Source organism: Mya arenaria, chromosome 16, assembly GCF_026914265.1.
Source record: "Mya arenaria isolate MELC-2E11 chromosome 16, ASM2691426v1".
In the NCBI taxonomy this organism is placed as follows: Eukaryota; Metazoa; Mollusca; class Bivalvia; order Myida; family Myidae; genus Mya; species Mya arenaria.
The window spans coordinates 5,826,394-5,837,954 of NC_069137.1; the positions used below are offsets into that span (position 1 = coordinate 5,826,394).

The 11,561-nt window shown below is 34.9% G+C and overlaps 1 protein-coding gene across 1 annotated transcript; it reads right to left on the reverse strand.

Moving 5' to 3' along the window:
* Window positions 1-7,600: 7,600 nt before the first annotated feature.
* Window positions 7,601-9,862, reverse strand: LOC128222384 (putative nuclease HARBI1). The gene is made up of 4 exons (XM_052931358.1): window positions 9,334-9,862; window positions 8,707-8,842; window positions 8,176-8,326; window positions 7,601-8,009 (listed from the first exon to the last, which is right to left on the reverse strand). The coding sequence occupies exons 1-4, from the start codon at window positions 9,860-9,862 to the stop codon at window positions 7,821-7,823; spliced, it is 1,005 nt and encodes a 334-aa protein (XP_052787318.1). The 3' UTR covers window positions 7,601-7,820.
* Window positions 9,863-11,561: the final 1,699 nt, after the last annotated feature.

An 11,561-nucleotide genomic window follows, 5' to 3' on the forward strand; every position in this document is an offset into this window, starting at 1 on the left:
GCACCGACCGATTTTACGGCTAACGACCTATATAGTACATATGATATGATGCCTACATGAACACGATTATACTTACTATGTCAATTTCTACTGCTGATGTCAAACAATCATCTTTATATTATTTGTAATCGAATATGACAGTAACATAATGTATCAATATACTTAAAAAATGATGTCGAAATTATGACCTCCTCTGTTCTTTCGCTGACATTACAGGGAAATTCAAAATTATATATGAATCCAACGCCCTCGACGTCACGAATATACCGCTGACGTCATTAATTGCCTGTTATTCTATATATTGATTGTCATAGTCATCGCTGGTACATATTTGTATATAATATATATTAAGATAGTGCTGACTATCAAGAATACGATATTTATCGATGAAACTATGTTGACTACTCACGGCAATTACCTTTTTACATTATCTGTATACATAGAATGCTCCCGATGACATGATTATTACCGCTAAGTCGATTTTTACCGCTGACGTAAGTTCGCCACTTGGAAATTATTCAATGGCTCCAATAGACGAACATGGTTTTCTGAATGGGACCAGCAGGTTCGCATGTCTTCAGGTCAGATGTCCTGGATTTCTAACCACAGGAGCAGCGTTTGATATTGTGGTCAATGTCACGATGGAGACAATGTCCGGACATTGCCTAGCAAGGTATGTACCAATCGTGCCACTAAAATAAGATTAAGGTATGTTAATTATTTACAGCAATGAAAGATTAACATTCGAGCCACGAAAGAAATCAAATGTAAATATTACGTAAAATCTTGTTGGTGCACCCACTTTATAGGTAGTTTAGAAGGTGTAAGGTAGAATTTTAGGCATGCCAATTTGATGCAAACATACTTTAATGGATGCCAACGTCTTACAGGTTGAAATATGAGTACTATATAACCGATTACCAATTCATTTACACTGCTCTTCGTATACCAGTTAACGCTACCATGAAGTTGCGAAATGTTTTAGCTCGGCATGTTTCTTATATTGTTATACTAATACAGAAGTCAGTCGGCTCTACTGAGATCTGGAAACATTATCTCACGCTCGGCCGGAGGAGACAGCTTTCGATTCACGCTAGAGAACGGTGATAACTACGGTCCCAAGTTTGGGGTGTATATTGGCACTGGGTTCCGTGACCGCGCTGTGTACCAAGCCCAGCATTCCTGCTACAGCGGAAGTCACTTTGACCACGTGACCATGCTGGCGGAAAATGGAGCGATTGCTTCTTATCAATGCTAACAATATATATTTGTGATTATGGTGTTATTCCAATACATTTTTGCGACATAGTTGCGAGGAGCATTTAAGTGAATATCTATTATGATTATTAAAAACCAGTTCAGTGGTTAACTATATATTTAAGTATTATAAATAATTCATTACTTTATGCTGATGCTCTGTGATTCAGGTTATAGTAATAGATTAGCAAATACATGTAGATATGTACTTACTCTTTTTGTGCAAACTGTTTGACGCTTCTTTCATATAAGCATACACTACCTTCTCCATTTGAAATTGTGATTAGGAAATGTAGAAGTGGCATTTTGATATGCATTTAGCTATTGACCAATACTAATATGATTTGTAACACTTTTTTGCTAAGAGATTTGAGTCAAGGAATCAACGCCCTTGTTTACATATTCTGTAAGATGGGAATATAAATATGTATAAGTTAATATTTGTTATGATTTCTAGTGAATTAAAGATAGTTATCACACTTCAGCGAGCACAGGACATAATTTCAACGACGTCATTTACGAACGGACGTTACATTCGCATACAGTTTGGCGCACCTATCTTAACAACTAAAATAAACGGTCATTTAATATGCTTGATAGCCGTATATTTATATATATATCACGGTCTTAACTTGAACAAACGAAATATAGTTTATGTGTTACACAGAGTATTTAGTAAACAATTCTAACCATGTCTTGTCGTTTGTTTGTTTTTTACTGACGGGATCGGACATTTTGCTTCCAATCGCTGTTTTGATTGGGGGTCTTTTAATATCAGCTTCTTAACGAATGCTTTTGTTTACATGTGTTATAGTTCTGGAAATCGCCCGCACGGAAAGCAATAAACGCCAAGAACACGAAGCTCTTAGATTATAGATTAAATCATTGTGTGTCTAAAATACTCATTGATATTTTCAAACTCTGGGTTTGTAAATGTTATTAACAATGTATTCATTGCAAAGGTAATTGATCGAAAAAGTCCAACATCTAAAACATGGCGGGCAAAATTAATGCAAGGCCTGTGAAGTAGCTCGCTGTCTTGGTTTTCCAATCACTTAGAAAGTGGGTGCCAATGTGTTGTTGTTTCAGGAGCCTAACGATTATTAAATCAATCGCAGTTTGAGTTCCTAAGGACTCAATTTTGGGTCTTCTTATGCTTCTTGTTTACATTCTTGTTTACATTAATGATATAGTAAACGACGATTTGCTAATGAAACAAGTCTATATGTTATAGTTGACTCCCCCAGCTTTAATATTACAGGCAAAGATCAACATAATATATATCTGGGCACAATAAGTCAGAATCAATGATCATATCGCGCTAAAGGAACAAAACCAATTATCCACCTGTGTAAATGTTTGACACTGATATCGTTTGTTGAATCTCATAAACACCTTGGTGTTTTTCTTTCCGTTGACGGCAATCGGCATACTCATATTAACTAATAAAGAGTTAACTTCATAAAACGTCAACGCTATCAACTCGATAGAAGGTCTCTGTGGGTTATTTATCTTTTTTTAAAACGGCAATCTTGGTGTATGCTTAAGTTATCTTAAATACTTGTACACCGTATGATAGAGTGATCTTGACAAGATCTAAAACGAATGCAAACGTATTGTTGCTTGTTACAGTTGCCTTGATTCTCTGCGTCTTCTTCACATTGAATCTGGCTATTTGAGAGCTACAAACACAAGACGTGAAAAACACACAAGATTTTTACGCTTCTACCATATGAAAAATGATCACTCTTCTGAATATCTTTCAAGATTGGTTCCTCATACAATAAATCAGGTCTCACAAAATCACCTAAAGAACCCATTCAATATTTCTAGTGTTCGTACACACACGCCACCATATGAATTCATTCGTTTCTTAGACATTCTCAGCTAGAAATCGTAACCAAGTTGAGAGAGAGCCTAATGAAAATTACTTAAGATCTCTTTAACATTGTTACTTACACAAAATTATCAGTGTACATCGTCTGTTAATATTTTCTCTTAACATATTTAATAATATTGATTAAAATAAACCTTATTTTACAGTACCCTTAAATGCCACTAATTTAATAAATTCATCAGTATCAATCTCATTGTGACATCCACATTGTTAGCTGTACAAATGTCCGTCACTAACTATGTACTTTTGCTAAGGCTTGGAAGTTGAACCTTTTAAGGTACTGTTATCATATTTCGTTCCAATCCCTCTCTCTGGATTGTAGATGTGTTTCTTCTTGTCTTTATGGTATGTAAATATACGCTGATAAACAAAATATGTTCAATCTAAATTGAAGGAAACTCTTGTGCTAATATTACTAAAAATGAATTGTGAATTGTCGATGTGTATAATTGGAATGAAATACAACACGCTGAAGCCAAACTTGACGATGTGTTATTAAAGGGGCTGTCTCGCGTATGATAAAATAGCGAAAAAAAGAAAGAAAAGAGACATAAACTTGGCATCGATGAGTACAATGCATTGAAACTTACTGACTGAAGTACCACATAGTTTTCAATTTATTTAACTTTAGCAGTTATTTCGTATTTTTCGATTAAAAAATATTACTGAGTATGTCTACCAGGTAGAATTTATTCATTTTGCGTGATTGGCTAGTCGGTGTTATCACGTAATATTACCGAGGCAGGTGTATAGCTTTATTATGTCACCCGAATAGAATAAGCCTTTGAAACTCAGAGAGTAAGACGCTGGACTTCAATTTTGGTCTTGTTATTATAAGTTTAAGGACCATTACTCGAGCGCATAGCTTTTCAAAAATAAGTTTTGTCATAAACAAGAGAAATATACACATATTTCAAAAATAATATAAATATTTCTGGAATGTCATGTTTCAATTACCAATAATAGTTCAAAGCTTTTTAAATATTTATAATTTAATTATTTCTGGAATGTCATGTTTCAATTAACAATAATAGTTCAAAGCTTTTTAAATATTCAGAATTTAATATCTCATATGTCAGTGACTAATCATTGTGCATTCCAGAGTAAATTCTCCATTTTGTCTTCGTACATTCTCGAAGAATTGAGGGGTGTTAGCCGATGGTATGCTGCCACACGGGTGTCTTTGCTTGGCTATTGTCTTTCAATTTGGCACATCTGAATTTCCGGCAGGTGGCCATAAAATAGATTATAGGACAATTATATGTTCTGTAAAAGGTAGAGTTTACACTCATTACATATATTAAATAAATATTTTGAACGTTTTGAAATGTTTTGATTGAGACAAAACATATTGCGATTTGTTTTTCGTTTTCATTTCAAAAAGTACCTAGTCAATTCACCTAATAAATACGTATTAACTAAAGAGAGTCGAAAGTATCCGTAAGTGTCTTGGTTCGTTTCTTTTCTGATTTTGTGGCAACTGGCTAATTGCCCTCAAGCGAAAACCCGTTTAAATAAGGTCCGAAGTTTTCATAATTTCTTCACTTCATCCTTATGTTAAGAATGAAGATTTTGTAATTCGTGACTTGCTAGGTCTCAGGATAACTTGATCGTGTGTGTTTGGAATTATGATTTACAATAGAAAAACAGATAACGTTGAGCAGCGGTAAATTAAAACCCACGATAAAAATGGGAAATACTTAAACTTACAACATAACTGGATATCAAATACACATCTAGTCATATAAAAACATATTTTAAAGGTTATGACTTTAAAACTGTACGCTAAATTATACTATTTCTGACGAGTAAATGAGAAAAAAAAATCCTACTTTAAAGAATGAAATGCTTAGTTTGAAACTCGGCCCATAAACCATTTTTATCGCAAATCGATTTGTAATAATGCAGAAATTGAAATAGAAGCCTATATATTACTCACCCCATCCTTTTTGACAGTTCATGAAATAGTTTTTTTCTGTTTAAAGTTGCTTGAATCATGGAAGAGACCAGGGGCCGGTTGCTCAAAACCTCTGTTAAATATAACGCTACGTTACCTTAATAGTCCGTTAAATCCTTAACGGAGCGTAAGATAACGCTCCGTTAAAATCCTGTTGCTTAAAGAGACTTAACGCTGCCGTTAAATTACGTCAGCGTTAAGTCCATAACGCCAGTGTTAAATCCTTAACAGGCTGTTAAATTTCTACTTCCTGTCCCATAATGCATCATTCTCCTTCCAAGATGGCTGACTTGTCTTCTGCAAAGAAAAAGAGAAAAACAAACTTTAATAAAAATGAAGTTTTGATGTTAGAGGAACTTATGAGTGTAGAAGAAACTAAAGAGCTACTTAGCTCTAGCTTTAGTAACAAGGTTACAAATCAGAAAAAAAAGAAGAATGGCACCGAATTGCTGGAATAATTTCCTCTTTGGGCTTTGCCATAAGATCTGCAGAAGAAGTGTCAAACAAATGGCAGAATATAAAAAGAATTGCAAAGGAAGAGGTGACAAGGTGAAAATATTTGTTTAATTCTTAGATATATAGAATACTGCAAAATAATAAATAATACCAAATGTCATCTTTAAAAAAATAAAATATTGTGATGTTAATAATTTCACTGGTTTGTTATGTTGTTTTCATTTGAAGCAATTTTTTTGTTACTAAACTGTAAGTAAAGTTATTGGTCATGGAATAATAAAATTTTCTTTAAAATTACAGTGAAAAGCTGCAGAGACGCGAGAGTGGTAGGGGCTTGGCAAGTCTAAAGGTTGCATCGGAGCAATCACAGAGGATTGTCTCTGTTCATGGCAATGCAAGCTTCAGCGGCATAACAGGAGGGACGGACACTGACGAAAATGGTTTGAACTTTTGCAGTGTATGTGTTTGAATACTGTACGATTACTAAATAAATACTGCTATATGGAAAACCCAATGTTCTAAAAATAAACGTACATCATGTTGCTATTAATAGAAATATATTATTACTGAAAAACATTGACAAATAAGAGAACTTTTACTCTTCAAAGCTGCTTAAACATAAACATAAACATTAACACGTACCTGTTATTCCATTCACTTGTCGAAACATCCACAGTAATCACCATTTTTTGTCAGTTTTATAGAAACACGATCACATGGCAAGATCAAGCATTTAACTCCCAAGTATAAATATCGCAAAGAAAACTATACCAAGAATTGAATTGCGACGCAGTGACCTCCCTTTACGAGCTGTTGCAAAGTGACACAATATTAATTGGAATTCATTTACATTGTTACTTAATTTAATTGGAAACTAGATTTTGTCATGTACAATCGTTATATACATACAACTTAGTTACAAGTGTATATATATTATACATTTAGTCGACTTTCAAAAGCATGTTAATGGCATGATAAATCGATGGTCATTAACTGTCAAGTGACTTTTCTGTCCTTCTTGTTGGTAAATTTTGAAAGAAGTCAAAACGTACTTTAATTCTTTGTTATTTAATACAGATTGTTAGAAACTTATTATGAAATAAGTTATATGATTTCTTCAATATACAATGTTGTTGTGTTGTTCCTTTATCTTGAAATAAACGTCAACTTATGCTTGTTAATTGCAGATGGTTTGAGCTATATTGCTAACATCCCATCAGTGGTCCCACAGGAGGGAGAGGAGCCCTCTGATTTCGAGCCAACATGCCCAACTGAAGTGAAACAGGACCCCTGCACCTCGAGCTTACGGGCAACGTTTGCAGGGAGAGCTTCTGTTTTAGTTTATCATTTTCAGTAATATGGTTATTTGTTCTCTATACAAACTAATATATTTACTAACGTGTAACTGTCAACGTGTAAACCGGCTTTTGTGTTGGTATGGAATACATATACGAACCAAGTTTACGGCAGCTTCTAGGATATCCATGTAACAGATTTAACTTAACCTTGTATTGATAATTGCATTCTCTGATTTTATGTTTGCAGACCAAAGCGGAAGAAACCCCTAAGCGAGGAGGTTGCCGAGTGGCAAATTCGTTTCTTCAAATCTCAGGTGGCATTGTCAGAGAAGAAGGTATAAACATCATTTATAAAATCAATTTCCTATTATTTTTATTGTTTTCGTGATTGTTGCAGCTAATTATTATTATTGAATGTAATAGAATTAGAACTGGAAGTGTAGTAGTACTAGTTATAGTACTAGTGGTAGCAGTAGTAGTAGTCGTAGTAGTAGCAAAAACAGCAGCAGTAGCAGCAGTAGCATTAGTAGAAGTAGTAGCATCAGAAGCAGTAACAGCAGCAGGAGTAGTACCATCATCAGCAGTAGGTAAAGTAGTATAAGTAGTATCAGTATCAGTAGCATTATTATTATTAGTATTATCATAATTATAATTAATGTTATTCTTATCATTCTTATTATTATGATTAAATTAATTAGTAATATTAATCTTTTTCAGCAAAAGCTGGTTGAGACACAGCAACGGGTACTAGAGAAATATGAGAGGCGTATGGACAACGAGGACGTTGACTCTTTCATAAAAAGCCAATTTTTCAATTAAATTAAATTTAATTGTAATGTATTGTAAATAAATAAATGATATATGTAAAAATGAAAACGAACAAAACGAACAGTTAAAGCTATTCTTTATTACAGCATGATGATGATGATGATGATGATGATGATGATGATGATGATTAAAAGTAACTGTTAACAATAAAATCCCGTGTCGCTGTTCCAGTACCAACATCATCCTGCACATTATTATCAATGTTTTGTATGACATCTACATCATCTACCTCTGGCATATTAAACATTAATGCTACATTATGTAGAATTGCACAGGCTGTAGCTATGCGACAGGCCTTGTCTGGACTTAGTCTGATCTGAAATAAAAATAAATAAATAGTAATCATAGCAAAGTTTTTAATATCATTACATATCCTAAAGGTGAACAGTAAAGTTAAAAATGAAAGCAGTCACTTTATGCACTTAAACTATAGACTAAATAAACTTAGTCCGAGTATTCAAAAAACATATGCAAGAAAGTACCTCACTGTGCAGCACGTGGAAGCGCCGCTTGAGCCTACCAAAGGCCCTTTCTATGCAAACCCGGGTTCTAGTATGGGCTAGCTGGTATCTCTCCTTGGCAGGAGTGTCAGCGTTCATAAACGGCGTCATGAGGAATGGCCGTAAAGGATACCTGTGGCGGGGAATAAAAACAATATCAATGATAAAATTGACAAAAAAACAACAACGTCCCGATGTTATAATCTTGTAATCATACGGGTGTGTGTAAGATTGTTTATACTTGCCCTCGGGCCTTGCTCATTCAGCGATTGCTCCCTTAAGAATATTAGTCATTTCGATTTTTGGAGCATGCTGTGCACAGACAGAATGTAACCCTGGTTACCTGAGCTACCCTGGTTCTTTAACGTGCATCAGTGTATAGCACTGACCCCCATTTAACGTCCCTCCCGCGAGACGATTAGTACGTTTATTGATGCGACAGGGAATAAAAACATGCGACCCCTTGATTGAAAGTAAAGTGTTTATAATTAACAACTAGACCACGGTTTTTACCCACTATCTCCAAGAAGCACCCCATCTTCCAGACATTGATTGTCTCGTTGTAGCCTGTTGCACAGCCCTGATGTCCTGAACACGTGTGCATCATGGCACGAGCCCTGCCAGCTGGCGTTGACACTTGTGAACAATCCTGGGAAAATAATTAATGAATAATAATTCGCATTTTTTATCATCAATTCAATTCAATTCAAACATTTATTGCATGAAGGCCTCCAGCCCATATCATCAGGGACGGTTCCTTAATGTTCTTTAATGTACAATCACAAATGTAAAGTTTATTTGTGTCGATGTCAGGGGAGAGAGGGAGCACTAAGAGCTGTATGTCCCAACTAAAACCCCTCAATCATCAAATCCTGGAGCCATCCCTGCGTATGGTTAGGTTAGAGTGGTAAACCGTATTAAGTTAAATGAAAAACATTTAGGGGACCATTTGTAAAACTTTCTATGATAATTGTCACATTCTGACCAAACAGAATATGCCCATTATTGATCGATAATCGGGGTGAATTTCAGATTTTATGACCGGTTCGGTCTAAGACGAGTTGACAAAAATTATTTGATAAAGCGTTTACAAGAAAAAGATCTTTAGAATGTTTATGGTGAAATTTCAATCATTTTTACCTTCATGATCGCAAACTGCCTGCATGTTGATACTATGATAGCATTTTCGGTTGACAAAAGCTGGCTCATCAACAGAAGGGGCCTGGATACGGATGTGTGTCCCGTCAACGCACCCTACTACGTGAGGGAAGCCTGCCGATGTGAAAAATCCGCTCTTCACTCTATTCTTCTCTTCGCCGGAAGGCCATACAATGAATCGTTTCATTCTTTTGCAAATAATATCTGTCACGTGGGTTACCACACGAGAAACTGTTGATTTGTGGTAACCCATGCTGTCTCCTACAACATTGAAAAACGCCCCTGTGGCGAGGAACCGAAGGGTTATAAGAACCATCTGTCGCACACTGAGGGCTCTGCTCCGGCGAGTGTCTCTTCTTATGTCATCCTTCAAGATATCCTCCAAAAATTCTACGCCATCATTTGTGAAACGATACCTCTCGTGCATTTCCCCATCATCAAGATGCTGAACATGAGGAGTATGTCTATACTGACGCTGTTTCCTTACATTTGGTAAAAATACACCTGCCATGGTAAAGCTGCCGTTAACTTTAATCGAGGTTCTTATCTCAATTAACTTTAACGGTCAGTTCCACCGTTAACTCCATCGTTAAAACTTAACATTTCTTTGAGCAACAGGAAATTAACGCCATGTTGAAATTTAACGGACCGTTAGTTGTTCAACGGTCCGTTAAGCCTAACAGAGGTTTTGAGCAACCGGCCCCAGGCCTGAGTTTTAAGTATAAATTTTTATTAACATTAGTGTTTATCTGAATACGAAACATATATTCATCTTACGTTAAAAGAAAGTCAATTCTTTATTCAAACCGTTTCATTAAGAGTATGCTGACACTCGGGGAGTGGGTAAAACTGTCAGACTTAAGACTTGCGTCAAAACTGCAATTTAGATCAAAATCACACCATTCGGTTATTATGTGCATATAGTGAACCATTATTAAACTTAAATATACATGTAATTTAAGACCTGAAGTATTGATAAATAGCTTCCTTATATATGTTGTATAGCCTTTATTCGCATCGACTAAGTGGCATTGTCATCATTATTCATGGCAGTAGCGGCTAGCATTATTTTAGAGCATAGTCATGTTACGTTTATTAAAGCTTACTATAACTGAAAAAATAACGATAGTTAAATTATAGTACGTCTTGATATAATAGATACTTATAATATAACTTATTAAATGAACGTATATAAATTATACATGAATTAGTAAATATAGATACGTTTGATTTTAATAACGTTTCGCGGGAAAAGAGCCAACTTATAATTACTTAAAACACAAGAATAAGAATAAGTTTTCAACATATGCGAATGAGGTAAATGCACATGGATATGTTTTGGCCGATGTTCTTTACCAGTATCAATGTCATGTAGAGTGATGGAACACTCTGGGCTAGTGATGGTTGAGCTCAGTTGTTAGCCGTCTATTAATAAGGTACTGAAATATCTATTATGCTTTTCTTCTGAGATTTTAGAATAGAAAATAAGTATGTTTCCGCCTGCAACCGACTGTAGATAAACATTAAATTGTCAACTATCCTAAAAGAACTTAAATTTACAAGGCACCTTTATATTGGACCGATATGTACGCAAGTGACAGAATAGAACGGAATTACTCCTCAATTGTTTTTTAAATATTTTTTTTGCTTTTATTTAAGGTAAATCAACCATTATTATTCTGAACAGGCATATTGTCTGTATTGTAAGCTTATATCGCATTTTTATGATTATCTTGTTTATTCTTCGCTAAATTATTGCTTTTTGACGGTGGGTTATTTATTTTTCAAAATGCTCTTATTGACTTCTTTTCAGAAAATTCAAATTCATTAATAATGTCACCACCTCAATGTTGTATATTGACGAATCTTGTATGATTCATGGGCTTCTCAACAGACCATCAGTATGACCTGTCAAAAACAGCTTGCAAGGGCACAAGTATGATAACTGTGTGATTTAGTTTATGATTAAAGCGTGTTCAAAACAAGGACGCAAATCTAAAGCGGTTTAACTACAGTGAATGTCATTAAGAGTCATTTCAATGTTGTAAACGAAACACATATTCATATTATTTTATATTGATGTCCTGTAGAAATGACTTTCACTTGCCTTGTAGTCCTCTGTAGTTTATCTCACCATTACGGGTTAAAATGCGCGTGTACAAAGTCAGGGAGGAAAAGCCAATAGTACATTTAAGACTTCCTGGTAAAAT

Bases quoted from the DNA above. Each gene is read 5' to 3' on its own strand.
- LOC128222384 (XM_052931358.1), bottom strand. From the start codon at position 9,862: ATGGCAGGTGTATTTTTACCAAATGTAAGGAAACAGCGTCAGTATAGA. The intron at 8,843-9,333 runs GTAAAAATGATT...TTATTTTCCCAG, and splicing joins GGCAGTTTGCGATCATGAAG to GATTGTTCACAAGTGTCAAC. The intron at 8,010-8,175 runs GTACTTTCTTGC...TTTTTATTTCAG, and splicing joins TCCACGTGCTGCACAGTGAG to ATCAGACTAAGTCCAGACAA.